Here is a 16,764-nt window from a genome sequence, read left to right on the forward strand (position 1 = left end):
GGTCGCGCTGCCTCTGAGGGGGCTGTGCACCCTGGGGGCGGGGCGCATCGGCGATCCGCCCCGGGTGTTAGCCCCCCTAGGAACGCCACTGCAGGGCAAAACTATCTGCCGAAAGAGAATGTGCAGATCTCCCTGGAGGGCTTCATCTCTGGGAAATTCTCAAGGGGAAGTACCAATGAGAACTGCTGCAAAGCCTATGGTTACAAATACCTGCACATGTTGCCTGAAAATGCACAGATTTAAATTTACTCCTTTAGGGTTACTCTTCAGATTTGTCTGGTTAACTATCCAGCAATCTCAGCTTTCGAATTTCTCTTCTCACCAACTGGTTATTGTTCCTTGGCTTCCTGTCCGAACAGGCTGTATATTTAAGTGATATATTACAGCATTTGGAATAATTCATGGTATGGCCCTGAGTTATCTTCCTAAGATAGGGTTACCTAAGAGTCAATGATCCCAGAATAATTTATTACTCCGTTTTCCATCTGCCTATAAGATGTGTTTTAAGTGATCCTTTGTTGCTTTTTTTTTCCGTATCAAACAGTTAAATGTTGGAATTTCTTCACCTTGTACACTGAGAATTGAATCCTCTTATCTAGATTTAGGAAAGTTTTTAAATCCTATTTTTTAGAAAATATATCTGAGTGTCTGGCTTAAGACAGATAAATTTTGGTTTTATTACTGATTATAATCAGGGATGTTTGTTCCCTTTTAAATATCTTTTGTAATCCACACTAAACCGAAAGGAAGGTAGGGAATAGAAGTTCCTTATTGTATAGGAGAGGAGAGACGTGTGCTAGGGATGCTGTTATAATTTAACCTGTTCTAAGGTTACCCAAATAGAGATCTGGGTAGATGCAAAGCTATCAACATAACTGTTATCTTTCTGAATGTCATAGTTAAAGCTAATAGATAAATTTAACTTTAGTTAAATGTTCACATCCGTACTATTTATATAACAACTAGTTAAAAAAGGCCCGTTTCTCACACAAATGAAATGGGCACTAGCAAGGTTATCACGTAATGGTGATTATGTTTTTAAGGGAACCATTAGGAGGCGAGTTGTGGTGCGAGTTCCGCGCTCGCCCGCTTCCTGCCACCCTGCTGGTTAAGATGGAGTTTGAGCGGCGCAGGAGTCTGGATGTCAACGGCCTGTTGTGGCACGAGTTCCTGCCTCGCGGCTATTCTGAGTTTGACCCGGCGCTCATTAACGCGTATGGCATACGGGCTCCAAGTTCCAATGCCCCCTCCCTCCCTCTCCTCCCCGAGTTCCAGTCCCCCCCTCTCTTCCGAGTTCCATGCCCCCTCCCTCTGCTCCCCTCCCCTCCAAATTCCAGGCCCCCCTCTCCTCCGAGTTCCAGGCTCCCCTCTCCTCTGAGTTCCAGGCCCCCTGCCTCCCTCTCCCTCTCCTCCAAGTGGTAGCCCAACTTGCGTTGCCCACCCTCTTCTCCAAATCCTCCACCTGCTCCTCGCCTTCCTGCGTGCCGCCCATAATTTAAAAGTTCTTACCTTGGGGTCCAGCGGCAGCAGTGAAAGGCGAGCAGGCTTGGCACTTCAGCCTGCCTTCCCTTCTCTCTCAGCTCTGCCTCTGGTCCCGCCCTTGCAGAAACAGGAAATGAGGGCGGGACCAGAGGCAGAGCTGAGAGAGAAGGGAAGGCAGGGTGAAGCGCTGAGTCTGCTCGCCTTTCACTGCTGCCGCCGGACCCCAAGGTAAGAACTTTTAAATTCTGGGCGGCACGCAGGAAGGAGAGGAGCAGGCAAAGGACTGGGAGAAGAGGGCGGGCACGCAGGCCAGGCTGGCTGGGAACTTCCGTTCCGGGACTTTGGGCGGGTCAAATATTGGGGGTGCTCGAGCCACCCACAGCACCCCACGGAGTCGGCGCCTATGCCTCCATGTCCAGCAATTCTTCCCTCCCTCCCTTCCCTGTTCCAGCGATTCTCCTCTTCCTGCCCTGCCATCCATGTCCTGCAATTCTCTCCTCTACTGTCCTCCAATCCATCCATTTCTCCTCTGCCCTGCCCTCCCCTTCCCTTCCTCCCTCCCCTCGCGATCTCTCCTCCCCTTGATTTGTACCTGAACGTTTTCTGGCTGGCTGGCGCTGGATTCCCTTCCCTCTCCACTGTTCCGCCCTCTGATGTCATTATGTTTTGATGCAAGGGCGGGGCAATGAGTGGTTATGGATGTTACAAACCCAGGCATCCAGAAGTAGAACGTGGAGGGTCAATTTATTATATCAGAAAATAACACTTAATTCTGCTGGATACCTTTAGTCACTGTGGATTACAATATAAAATTACCTAGTCAATTACTAGGAATTACAATTTTAAAATTAAGTATAAGGTTACAAATTAAGGGCTCCTTTTACCAAGCGTGGATTTGCTGCATAACGAGGCCCCCTTTTACCGCAGCAGGTAAAAGGCGCTTTTTTTTAAAGGAAATGGTTGTGTGGCAAGTACAAACAAAAGTCTACACTAATTCAGCAAAAAAATTCCTTAGAATAGACAACCTTTAAGATGAAAACAAAAATTCACAATTTTGGAGCATAGTGGTTAAGGATGGATAGTCCAGAAACACTCAGTCCTCTGAAGAAGCCTTATAAGAGTGAAACGGAGAGCCTCGTTGGGCAATTTGCAAGCTAAGTGACTTTATTTATACTCCAGTATGATTAAATGTTTTGAACATTTTAAAAAGAAATGAAAAATTATAAAGTTACTTAAAACAGTGGAGGTTTCTTGACCCATGATACCGTAGTCTATAAGTGCCAAACACAAAGACATTACTCTTGCGGCTGTGCAAAGACTTTTGATGTCTTTTTCCTCCATTAATAATAACAAAAATTCTAAACATTTCTAAATTTTGACAGTGTGAATGAATGAAAATTGTGAATTTTTTTTCAGCTTTAAAGGTTGGTGGCAAGTTAAACACTCGCCACGTGACCATTTCCTGGGGAGCCCTTACCGCCACCTGTTTAGGAAGCAGTAAGGGCTCCCGCACTAACCAAGCAGTAACTGGCAGCGTGTGGGGTGCTAAAAATATGAAAATATTTTTCAAGTGCTGGAAATGGCATGCGGTAGAGGCAGGAACTGCTGCTGGGCTCCTGTGGTAGTCCAGCAGTAGTGCCAAATTGGCGCATGGCAAGCTTGTGATAGGCTTGCTGTGCCTTTGTAAAAGGGTCCTAAAATAGGGGCGTAGCCAGACTTCGGCGGGAGGGGGTCCAGAGCATAGGTGAGGGGGCACATTTTAGCCTCCCCCCCCGGTGCCACTGACCCCCCTCGCACATTGCCGACCTCCGCCACCGCCGCCACCACCAACTTTGCCCCCCCATGCTGACGACCCTCTCGACCCCCCTCCCGCTGCCAACCCTCTCCCGACGCCGCCATCATCGCCTACCTTGCTGGCGAGGGACCCCAATCCCCGCCAGCTGAGGTCCCCTTGCTTCCCGCGCAAGGCATCGTTCTGTTTCTGACGTTCTGCACGTTGTACTTGCAGGACGTCAGAAACAGAATGAAGCCTTGCACGGGAAGCAAGAGGACCTCGGCTGGCGGGGGTTGGGGTCCCCTGCCAGCAAAGGTAGCCCCATGGCGATGGCGGGGGAGGATTGGCGTCAGGAGGGGGGTCGAGAGGGTCATCGGCAGGGGGGTCCAGGACCAATCTACGGCGGCCCAGGCCCCCGTGGCCCCACGTAGCTACGCCCCTGCCCTAAAACATAAAACTTATCACCGCTTAAGATCAAAGGATTTCCAAAATAAAAGTTTTCAAATCTCGACATAATCATGACATAATCTGAGACTGGGTTGGAAGAATAATTCCACATTTTCCACTGTTTGAAATGAGAGAGATCGCTGAAATATCTTTTTTATACCTGACTCCTCTAGGAGATGAAAATGAAACTTACAAAAATTACATAGAGCTCTACCATTACAACCTATCCGCTGGCAGTAGTAAATGAAGCATGTGATTTGGTGACAGAGCACATAACATAAGTCTTTTTTTTCATTTCAGTTTTAAAGATATGCTTTGCTATAAAAAAGAAGGTTCAAAGAATAACCCAGATTCCCACAAAATTTTAAAACAAGAATATTCCAAATTAGGACCCACTAAGGTAAGTGAAATGATTCCTGTTTCATTAGACAGTGCCTCCATGCTGCCCTTCGTGGCTCTGTCTTCCCACTGAGATTGAACCAGCGCACAGCACTACAGTTAATTCAAGCTTCAGGATTTTTTATTATTTCTTTGGATTCTTTAACCACTTTAATGAAGAGATTCACCCAAGGTGATGTGCAGCAGGTTCAATTTTATGGTGTCTCAAAATACAGGAGCTATTGGCTTCTTTATTTACGATGTGTTCACTATGAATAACCCAAATTTATTTTGGGTAATTTTTGGGTGTAGTTAGTACTTTCATAAAGGTGTCAGATTGACAGCACAATTTAAAATTCCTTGGCACCTTTGTACTCAAGACTGGAATGGAGGAGAGCACCGTTTCCCTTGTTCACTATATAGAAAACATGGGACCCTTTTACTACTACTACTACTTATCATTTCTATAGCGCTACTAGACGGACGCAGCGCTGTACACTTGAACATGAAGAGACAGTCTCTGCTCGACAGAGCTTACAATTTAATTAGGACAGACAAACAGGAAAAATAAGCGATAAGGGAATATTAAAGTGAGGATGATAAAATAAGGGTTCTGAACAAGTGAATAAAGGTTAGGAGTTAAAAGCAGCATCAAAAAGGTGAACTTTTAGCTTAGATTTGAAGACGGCCAGAGATGGAGCTTGACGTACTGGCTCAGGAAGTCTATTCCAGGCATATGGTGCAGCAAGATAAAAGGAACGGAATCTGGAGTTAGCAGTGGAGGAGAAGGGTGCAGATAAGAGAGATTTACCCAGTGAACGGAGTTCCCGGAAAGGAGTGTAGGGAGAGATGAGAGTGGAGAGGTACTGAGGAGCTGCAGAGTGAATGCACTTATAAGTCAATAAGAGGAGTTTGAACGGTATGTGGAAACGGATAGGGAGCCAGTGAAGTGACTTGAGGAGAGGGCTAATATGAGCATAGCGACATCGGCGGAATATTAGTCGTGCAGCAGAATTTTGAACAGTTTGAAGAGGAGAGAGATGGCTAAGTGGGAGACCTGTGAGAAGCAAGTTGCAATAGTCTAAGTGAGAGGTGATAAGAGTGTGGATGAGGGTTCTGGTAGTGTGCTCAGAAAGGAAAGGGTGAATTTTGGTGATATTATAGAGAAAGAAACGACAGGTTTTAGCAGTCTGCTGAATATGTGCAGAGAAGGAGAGGGAGGAGTCAAAGATGACCCCAAGGTTACGAGCTGATGAGACAGGAAGGATGAGAGTGTAATCCACAGAAATAGAGAATGGGGGAAGAGGAGAGGTTGGTTTAGGTGGAAAGATAAGAAGCTCAGTCTTGGTCATGTTTGGTTTCAGATGGCGGTGAGACATCCAGGCAGCAATGTCAGACAGGCAGGCTGATACTTTGGCCTGGCTTAGCGTGCACTAACGGACACTAGCACATACCAAATGGTCCTTTTACTAAGCTGCAGTGAAAGGGGATCTGTGCTAGCTTCAGCGCATGTTTTTGACATGCGCTGAGGCCTCCTTTTACCGCAGCAGGTAAAAGGCTGTCTTTTTTTTTTTTACAAGGAAAAGAAATGGCCGTGCGGTAAGTGAAACACCTACTGCACGCAGCCATATTGGGGCAGCCCTTACCTCCACTCATTGAGATGGCGGTAGGAGCTGCCACACTAACCTAGCGGTAATGATGCCCGATTACTGCTGGCTAAGTTCCGGTGCTACAAAAATAGATCATATTTTTATAGTGCCAGAAATGGCACATGCTAGGGGTGGGAATTACCGCCAGGTTCCTGTGGTAGTTCTGGATTGGCACACGGTAAGCCCGCGGTAGGCTTTTCGCAGCTTAGTGAAAGGGCCCATAAATGCTGCGCATCTTATTTTATACCTATGTGCCACAGGTCACTTAATGCACCCTAATATCTGTTAGCACATATTAAGGGGCCCTTTTACTGAGCCACATAGAGGGGCATAATCGAACGGGGCCGGTCATCTATAAGGGCGGCCATCTCCGGGGCCGGCCCCGGGAAGCGACGGAGCCAACCGTATTATCGAAACAAGATGGCCGGCCATCTTTTGTTTCGATAATACAGTTGGGGCTGGCCAAATCTCAACAGAAGTCTGCCTGGCACTGATCCTACTTCCCAACTACAGGAGCTACCATTGAAGCCCACTACAGTCCACTAAGTAGAAAAAAACATTCCCTTTGTTATATTTCTTCTGAAGCAACAGTAGCTAGCTTAGGGGGTGGGTCCAATGAAGCAGATCAGCAGTAGCAGGGAGAGGTGACAGGAGCGTAGTGTTCTCTCTAAGCTACATGGGTGTCCTCCACTCTTATCTATACCAGTGGGGCTGCAGGGAGATGTGACAGAAGTGCAGTGTTCCCTCTAAGCCATGAAAGGTGTCTTCCACCCCATTTATACCAGTGGGGGTGCAGGGAGAGGTGTTAGGACTGCACTGTTTCCTCTAAGCTATGTACATGTTCTTCACCGTATTCATACCAGCAGGGTGCTGGAGAGGTGATAGGAGTGCAATGTTCTACTATGTAGGTGTTCTTCACCCAAAATCATGCCAGCAGGGGAGGGGGCAGTGCTGGGGGGGGTGACAGAAATGCAGTGTTCCCTCTAAGCTACGTAGGTATCTTCCACGGTCTACTCTCATGTATACCAGCAAGGATACAGGGAGAGGTGACAGGACTGCAGTGTTCCCTCTAAGCTAGGAATGGGCTAGGTCAGACTAGAGGGGGAAAGAGGAAAAGTGTGGTTTGTAGAGAGGGGAGGAGAGACTGGGCTTGAGAGAAAAGGGTTTGTAGTGAAGATCAGCTGGGCTTGAGAGAAAAGGGAGTAAGATAGACCAGAGGATTCCTTAGGTACAAACATAATAAGCTCTCTGAGGAAGGGAAATGCCTGCTAGACCTGAATGTAATTCACTTTTTTCATGTTTGGAAAGACAAGTAATCAACTGTAAAAATCAAATCCAACCTCTTGTGCTTCTCTTGCTCTTCCTTTGGCCTCAGGAGTTCTCCTGCAAGCAGATGATCAAAAGCCCCGTGCTGTTCCAAACAGCGCTCTAAAATAGCACTGGAACAGCGCGGGGCTTTACCGCACTGATGATCAGAGATAATTGCATGCAAATTTAAGCATGCAATTATCTCTGATCATGGGGTAGAAGTGCGGGAGAATTGTGCCTGAGCATGCGCTCAGCACAATCCTCCCGCACTTGTTTGATAGGTCTGGGCTGTCAAAAGCCCAAACCTGTCAAACACAGGTCTCCAGCCCCCCCTAACTCCCGTCAACATGTGCACCCAGTCCCTGGTGGCCCAGTGGGCGACCAAAGCCCCCCCCCCTCAGTGATAGGGGGGCTGGAGGTCCACTGGACTGCCGATCCCCCCTTAGGTTCAGCTCGGAGCTGGTGTAGGGTTTGCTGTGGCCAGCGACCCAATCTTTGGCACGCTGGTTGCTGATCATTGGGGATGAATATGTTTAACCCTGTTTAGCATGCATTTGCATGCTAGTTGCGTTCAGAGCCCTCAAACGCGTTGTTTCATGCGCTCGAGGGCTCTGATCATGGGGCGGTAGCAAACACCAGCGCTGGTATGGCGCTAACAGCCTCTAGCACAGCGTTTGCTTCTGATCATCCCCTTGCTTGTGTCTGTGGTGCCTGCTCTAATGTACACATTTTAACTTCCAGCTAAATAGCCCTGTCATGCTTTGTTTGTTGGTTGGTGCAGGATAATTTGGGCTGACGATCTCCATACATTTAGAAAAGTTAGCTTTTCTGGCTGAAGCTTGTTATTAACTTGCATAAGAAAAGAAATAACTTTGTGGACAGACCATCCTTTGAGATTTGTTGGGAATTTTGGGGCAACATATAATGAATCCTTTTTTCATTCCAGCTATCCAGAAGTAGTAACACTTGTTGTTTTTCTCCTAATGGCACTGTCATGGTTTACTCGGGATCCTGGATTTATCCCAGGCTGGGATTCACTCTTTGGAGTGTAAGTCAAAGGTTTTTTAGATTGCTTCCTTGTGCTCCTGCAGTCCTGCATGAAGAACTTAACTGGTTACTTGACAACATGCAGGTTTCTCAAGTGTAGTCCTGGGTTTGATTTGTCTTTCTGTCCAATCTATATATTGCCTCACTGTTCAAAGGTAAAATATCCTAGTTTTAACTAAGGACTTGGCCACATTTTTCCTTTTAAGTAAAACAAATATTAAAAGAATTTAAATGAACCTAAGCTTGTAACTGGTGGGCAGCCGAACAGCACTAGGCTTCAGGCCTTGCTAATTCGATTATTTAAGCAACTGATAATTCAATTACCATAAGCCATCCAGAAAGTTCATCAAAAGTGAATGTCCTGGCTGAGAGAGAGGGGCATTCTGGATGTATTTGGAAGCGGTATTCTTAGGAAAATTAAAATATCAATGGTGAAACTGTTTTTAAAATTTTTTAACGAGGTCTTTATTACAGTGAACAAACAAAATACATACAGATACAGTGTACAATCTGTTTAGGTAGAAGAGAACTTAATCTCAATGCTAACAAAACCTCTAATATAAAATAATACTAAAGGAAAAAAAAAACCTCAAACCCCAGAGCCCTAAAAAGGTGATCACACAGAAAAAGCCAAACCAGGTCTTACTCACCCACAGATCCCCAAATCTTTTCCCAAGTCTTGAAAGATTTTCATCTAATAACGGTTAGTTTTTCAAATTTATATATAGTGTAAAGTCGAGATCTCCACTTAACCAAAAGTGGGTCCCCTGGTGTCTTCCAAGCAGCCGCTAAGGTAAACTTAGCCACATATAGCAATTGGTGCACCAACAATGTCTGATATTTCTGAAATCCTGGGATCGCTCTATTCATGGTGAAACAGTTTGTCTTTTTCAAAATTAAGTGTTCCAGCAGTAATTTTTAATATCATCCTTCCAGTGATGACAAATTTGATTGCACTGTGATCACTATTGTGTAGTGGCCCCACCACCATTACGCTGTTCACCAGGTACTGTGTATGAATAAGGATGAGATTTAAGCGCTTGCTTTAACCCTGCAGGGAAAGTTCCCGGTTCTAAAGGGGAGTTAACAATGAGTAATAAACCAAGGGGCGAGGATAAAAAATTGCACATTTCACAAACTTACAAGGTAAATGGATCATGAAAATAGGTGACACATGTAAAGGATCCCAGATCTTTCTCCAACTTTTCACTTGTGGTACATCTAACAGTAATAACCCTTGAGACAAGCCATTATGCATTATTCTTTGTTATGTATCCTATACTGTTTATTCTAAGCCACATTGAACTCAAACTTGTTTGGGATAATGTGGGATATAAAAGTCACAAATAAATAAATAAATAATAAGAAGATACCAACCTACTGAGAGAGATCTGGACAGGAGCAAGCAAAATGATTAAAGGGAAGGAACGATACTTATATGAGAAAGGCCAGAAAAGTTGAAGCTCTTCAGTTAGGAGAAGAGATGACTGAGGGGGAATCTGATAGAGGTCTATAATATCCTGAGTGGAATATGTAAATAGCTTGCTTATGTTTTCGAACAGTACAAAGAATAGGGGACGTGCAATGAAACTGCTAAATAGTACATTTATAACAAATCAGAGAAAATATTTTTCACTCAATGCATAGTTAAGCTCTAGGAACTTGTTACCAGAAGCCATTTTCAATAGGAGCCATCATTAGACCACCAGACCTTTTAAGGTAGGCCGGGGGGGATGGGAGGCCTGCTGCGACTCAAGGAAGGCCAGGAGGGGGAATCAGACTTAGCTTGGATGGGGGGAGGATAAGAAGGAGAGGGGATCAGACTGTTTTCAGGGGGGGGGAATGGAGGAACTGTGGACTCCGTTTATGTAGATCCTGTCAAATATTCAGCCAGGACTCGCATAAGTTCTGATAATCAGAACAACTTTGGTGAGACCCAGATATTCAATTCCAGTGCATGGACATGGCCCGGCATTGAATATCGGGCTAATTTAGTCAGGACAGTCAGCATTTAAAGAAATGCTGACTGCTGCCGGCTGAATATTCAGCAGATGGTCTTTATGTGCTGTCATTTTCCAGGGCAGAGCGGGGGCTGGGTTGGCACTCATGTCTGTATTTTATAAAATACATGCATATCCACTGGTTTTACTAGCAATATACACACACGATTACTCCTGTGTCAGAGGAGGTATAAATGTGCGTCCCTACTCACCTGGGGGCTAATGTTATAGAGGCCCTCTTCAAACTACACTTTACAAAAACACTTGAGTTTATCAAAACGTTGATGTGGGAACCATCATATCAGTTAACATATGCCACATGTTCACTCTGTGAGCCTTTTGCTATTCTAATCAGCAGGTCCTCTATTAAATCTTTTTTAACATCTTTTAAAATAATTTTTAACAAATATTTTTGTTTGTCATAGGTCATTACTAGATGTTCTAAAGCACTACTTGAGATAAAAATTATCCATTTATCCCCAAAATATAAGCTGGCTGATATTCAGCTAGCAGAGGTTTGTGGTTTTTTTCAACGCTGACTATTGCTGGCCAAATTAGCCCCAAATATTCAATGTTGGGCCATGTCCAGGCACCAGCTTTCAATATCTACTACTAATCACACCATCACTGGCCGCAAGAGCTTATGCGAGTCCGGGCTGATATTCAGCTAGCACCCACATGACCCTCAATATGGTCCTTTAGCCCCTCTGATCCCCCTCCCTTAGCCTGTGACATCAAGACCCTCCTCCCACCCCCTTCAAACAGCCCCCTTTTTCTATCCCCCTCCTCACCAGCCCACAACATCAAGACCCCCTCTCTTTTCCCACCCCACTCCCCTAGTCATGATCGCTCCCCAGGTCTACCTCAGAACCCTGGTGGTAGGAGAGAACCCCACTCACTCCTGCCCCTAGTGGCTGCATCATTAAAATAGCTGCCATAACCTCTCACCCAGTTAGATATGTGAATATTGCCTGAGATAAAAGGCAACTGTGATGCCCACTATCGCTAAACATAAATTTGTATGTTGTTTCTTGACAGGAAAGGTTACAAATCTGACGCTACCTCTGCAGTTCTTTTTGGATTTTTGTTGTTTATTATACCTGGGAAAAAACCCAAACCTTTCTCTTTCAGATCTTCAGGTATGATTACTTCTAATGTAAATGATTACTTCTAATGTAATGGTGGTGTCTCCTGGCTGTCTTCTCCATCTCCTTTGTCCACCCCCACCATCCTGGTCTGGTTATCCTATTGTGCGTCTCCTAGTTGTCTTCTCTATTTCCCCTGGTCAACCATCACCATCCTGGTTTGGTGTTCCTATTGTGTGTCTCCTGGTTGTCTTCTCCATCTCCTCTTGCCACCCATGCCCATGGAGCCCGCTTTTATTATTTCAGATTATTTTAAAATTATAAAATAGAAATTGGCCTGTTGCCAACAAAAACATATGGGTCATCTGTTGTTATCTTTTTAAGGGTTATCTTATGATGAAAAAAAACAGTATGGGCTGTTGATCCTAATCAGGTAATCTAATACTCCAGAGAACTGAAAAACAGCCAAACACAATCCAAAGGGTTGTGTAAAATGAATGTGAAGAAATGAGTAAAGTGGGAAATACCCTCAGAAACCAAGGCTCCCGCCAAGGTCTGGTCAACGAGACACTATTATCTGTAAAAGACTTTGTGCCCGTGATCTAGTTTCTTTCATGGGGTAAATGTTCCCTGCTTCACTAATTCAAAATTGCCCATATAAGAGTACAAATTTTAAGTTGAAATGTGGGGTTGTCAAGCCAGCATTTATTAAGCTAAGTTGATGCATGCTATGCTGTAGCTTGAACAGTTTTTGTTACTCAGCTATTAATAAACCTGTAGTATATGGACGAAAACATGAGCATGATTGCAGGACTATAACTATAACTTCTTGCTACTTTGGTGTAAGTTTACAAACCTAATAACCTGCTTCAATGTCTTGGGTTTTTTCTGCATAAATGTGAAGATAAATCTGAAGAAACCGCTACAGTGCCAGATGGTGGCCCAATGATCCTGTGGAAAGAATTTGAGCAATGCATGCCATGGAACATTGTCATTCTTGTTGGTGGTGGGTTTGCTTTAGCCAAAGGATGTGAGGTAAGTGGGGTATCTTTATTTATCCTCACTTTTGTCTCTAGATCAGGCATTCCAATTGTTAGTTCAAGCTTTAGTGCTTACGAAGCTTGATTATTGTAATATTATATATATTGTCTGTACAAAATATCTATTTAGAAGACTCAGAACTATTCAAAATACAGCAATTCATCTTATATGTGGTCTAGGTAGATTTGAGAATGTTTCCCCAGGTTATAAAAGACTCCACTGGTTGCCAGTGGAGGCTAGGGTTCCTTTTAAGCTCTGTTGTTTTGTTTGTTTACAAGATTTTGAAGGGAGTGGCTCCGTGCTATATGTATTCATTGATTAATGTATTGATCTCCAAATACGGTACTTGCAACGACTTAAATTTATCTGTTATAGAGGCCTATGTTCAAAGAAGTATTTTACTGCCCTGTTTTCATATCAAGTTTCTCAAATTCGGAATCTTCTACCAACTTTGGCGAAATCTCAATCGTGCTATTTAGCTTTTTGTAAGCTTATAAAATCAAATCTTTTTAGAAAAAATGTGCTTTCTAGTTAGACATTGACATTGTATTCTTTATTTTATGTTAATCTGTTCATCTTTGTGAGCTCCAAGTTTTGTAGACTGGTACTATTTTGATTTGCAAGCTACTCGGAACCTATTTTAAGGTGTTGAGGGGAATATAACATTGACATTCTCAACCCAGTCCTCGAGACACACCTAGCCAGACAGGTTTTCAAATACCCACAATGAATATGCATGAGATAAATTTGCATACCCTACATCCATTGTACATATTCATTGTGGGTATCCTGAAAATGTGACTGCTCTAGATTAAGGGGTGGAGAGATTACTCTTATTGATTTCTCTGATTCACCACACTTTCCAGATTTTTTTTTAACTTTTGAAGAGATTAAAAATCCATGTGTTGAGGGAGATGAAATATTTAGGAATATCGCTGAACATTCCTTATCTATGAAGAACCTCAAGAAAGTTATTTGACATGTATTTTTTAAATTAAAATCCCTTAGACCTTTAAACATTTTTTGAGTCCTGCAAATTGTGACACAGTGGTACAAGCATTTATGTACCCACTATTTGATTATTGTAATTCATTGTTTCTAGGTCTTCTGAACTGTTTTTTAATGGCATTCCAAGTGGCCCAAAATGCTACTGCATATTGATCTTTGGCTGTTCACGTTTGAACATATCACTCCAATTTTACAGCAATTGCATTGGCTGCCAGTTCTTTGGCAAATTCGCTTTAAAATTTTGACATTGATTTTGAAAGTTCTGGTGATAAAATTCCATCTTGTCTTGCTGCCAGCCTGAAGATCTATGTACCAAACCATTCCTTGCGGTCAAGTAGCTGGACTCTGCTAGAGGGTTCAAGTTCTAGACATATTAGACATGATGTGGTTGCAGGCCTATCCCTTTGGCATTCATTGCCACTAGGTCTACATTATCATAATGAATCTATACTTTCCTTTCAAAAGCAGCTGACGCCTATTTATTTCAGCAGGCTTTTAAAAAATTTGTTATATTTTATTTGTTTAATATTATTGCTATTAGTATCTTGATTTTATGTTACTTTCAGGCTCATTTTCGAAAGAGAAGGATGTCCATCTTTTGACATAAAATGGAAGATGGAAGTCCTTCTCACAGAGATGTCCAAATCAGTATAATCGAAACCTGATTTTGGACGTCTCCAACTGTAGTCCGTCGCAAGGACGTCCAAATTTCAAGGGGGCGTGTCGGAGGCGTAGTGAAGGCGGGACTTGGGCATTCCTAACACTTGGACCTCTGACCTATAATCGAAAAAAGCAAGAACGTCCCTGACGAACATTTGGACGTTTTCACCCGGACGTGTTTTTTTTACGAATAAGGCACAAAAAGGTGCCCGAAATGACCAGATGACCACTGGAGGTAATCGGGGATGACCTCCTGTTACTCCCCCAGTGGTCACTAACCCCCTCCCACCATCAGAAAACATCTTAAAAAATATTTTGTGCCAGCCTCTATGCAAGCCTCAGATGTCATACTCAGGTCCATGACAGCGCATGAAGGTCCCAGGAGCAGTTTTAGTGGGTACTGCAGTGCACTTCAGACAGGCGGACCCAGGCTCATACCCCCCTGTTACATTTGTGGAGGAAACAGTGAGCTCTCCAAAACCCACCACAAACCCACTGTACCCATATATAGGTGCCCCCCTTTACCCGTAAGGGCTATGGTAATGGTGTACAGTTGTGGGTAGTGGGTTTTGGGGGGGGGGCTGAGCACACAAAGTAAGGGAGCTATGGCGTGCTGGTAAATTGTTAACAGGGGGCTCTCTCTCGCCAGCAAAGTAAAAGAGAATTCAGGAGGGGCCCAAGCCCACATTTTGGGATCCATTTGTTAAAGTAGCCATGGAGAACCGGCTCCCAAAATTCTTAAAAACTTAACAAACGGCTCTTGAGAGCCTGTGAGAGCCTGCTTCAGCACACCACTGGAGCTATGTTCCCGGGAGCAATTTATGAAGTCCACTGCAGTGCCCCCTAGGGTGCCCGGTTAGTGTCCTGGCATGTCAGGGGGACCAGTACACTACAAATGCTGGCTCCTCCCACGTCCAAATGGCTTGTATTTGGACATTTTTGACATGGACGTCTTTGGTTTCAAAAATCGCCGAAAGTCAAAAACGTCCAGATCCAAGGATGTCCAAATCTAGGGATGTCCAAATTTAAGGATTTGGACGTCTCTGGTGGTATTTTCAAAACGAAAGATGGACGTCCATCCTTTTTCAAAAATACGGGTTTCCCCACCCCTGGATTTCGACGATTTGCAAAGACATCCAAATTGCAACTTGGATGTTTCTTTCAAAAATGCCCCTCTTTGTAAGTTTTTAATTGTATTTGATTGTGTACGTTTCTTTGTAAACTCCCTAGATTGGTAAGTGGGTGGGGTATAAGAGATTTTAAATAAATAAATACATTTTAATTATAACATATTTCTAGTACTTTGAGCCTGCTCCAAATACCACCCCACTTTAGGCAGATAAATGTTTTCCTTTCAGTGGGCCTTTTACAAAGGCATGCTAGCATTTTTAGCGCACTCTAAAAATACGCATGCGCTGAACACTAGAGATGCTCATATATTCCTATGGGTGTCTCTAGCGTTTAGTACATGCTAGAAACGCTACTGCACCTTTGTAAAACACCCCCTCAATGACTTATACAGTTATCTGTTTCAGTGCTTAGAATATTTTTAGAAAACACTGATGCAGTCAGTACCCTGTGCTGATGACATAATTGGTTGGAAAACTGGTCCTACGGTCTTTCCACTCAATGAATAGCTCTGGAACTCTTTGCCAGAGGATGTGGCTAGCATATCTGGGTTTAAAAAAGGTTTGGACAAGTTCCTGTATACACATACATACAGGCATACATACAAAAAAACATAAATGCACAGACACATAAGCACATGAACACATACATAAACACATATCAAACATATAAACGGCGAGTGACCGTACTCGCTCGCAAATGCGCAGTAGAGACTTTCCTCTCTGTCCCGCCCCCGTGTCAATACGTGATGACGGGGGGTGGGACAGAGAGGGAAACTGTGCGAAGGGGAGGGAACCGCCGAGGTTGCCACCGCTCCCCCCCGAGGTTGCCGCTACTGGTGCCCCCCCCCGGAGTAGCCGCTGCCGCCACCCCTCCATCCGGCCTGTCTCTTCGCTATTCAACTTACATCTCCGCAGCAGCCAGATCAGCTGAGCTGCCGTTTGCCTTCCTTCCCTGCCTGTGTCCCGCCCTCGCCGACGTTACGTCACACGAGGGCGGGACACAGGCAGAGAAGGAAGGCCGACGGGAGCTCAGCTGATCTACCTGCTGCGGAGATGTAAGTTGAATAGCGAAGAGACAGGCCGGGTGGAGCGGCGGCGGTGACTCGGGGGGGGGGGTACTGGCAGCGGCGAACTCGGGGGGGGGGAAGGGGCAGTGGCGACCCACTAGCCCGTTTTAACGGGCTCAATGGCTAGTATTAATATATGCATGCACACACGCACACACTTCATAAGTTGTTACAGGATACTAAGCATATGACTTCACATGGAAAAACATCAATACCTGTTGCTTTTGTGGCACCCTGAGGTTTAAATATAAAATCCATTTTTTGAAAATTGTGTGCTGATTGTGTTTTGAATTTCTCTGGCTCTCAGGACCTATAATTTTGTTTTGACTGCAGCTGCTGTTTGATGCCCTCACCCCAGAATCTGCTGCCCTAAGTGACTGTTTGGTTTGCAGTAAATAAATGTGTGAAAAGTGATTTTAACCAGAATCTGAAGAGATAGGATTTTCAAATTAGAACAGTCACACAAGTCAAAGGTCTCAAGTATGCCCTCCAGAGACTGTCAGACTTGTGTGAAGAATGCTGAAGTGCAGATAAATCAGATGGCTCTTTTTGGGTCTTGAAAATTGAGGAGAATGTAGCAGAAGGTTGAGAACTGGCAAGTGTGTTTATATTTCCAGTGACATTTACCTCCTGAATCAGCTTTAAAACACTAGTCTGAACTGAATCTGCAGCTTGTGGATATTAACAT

General features: G+C 44.2%; 1 protein-coding gene across 1 annotated transcript in view; it reads left to right on the forward strand.

Annotated features, from left to right (window-relative positions):
• LOC115468727 (solute carrier family 13 member 1-like) overlaps window positions 1–16,764 on the forward strand; it is a 71,336-nt gene that overhangs the window by 35,346 nt on the left and 19,226 nt on the right. The window contains 4 exon segments of the mRNA XM_030200658.1: window positions 4,004–4,098; window positions 7,981–8,086; window positions 11,124–11,224; window positions 12,075–12,209. Coding sequence (XP_030056518.1) covers window positions 4,004–4,098; window positions 7,981–8,086; window positions 11,124–11,224; window positions 12,075–12,209 — 437 coding nt within the window.

Source organism: Microcaecilia unicolor, chromosome 4 (genome assembly GCF_901765095.1).
Source record: "Microcaecilia unicolor chromosome 4, aMicUni1.1, whole genome shotgun sequence".
Taxonomy (NCBI): domain Eukaryota; kingdom Metazoa; phylum Chordata; class Amphibia; order Gymnophiona; family Siphonopidae; genus Microcaecilia; species Microcaecilia unicolor.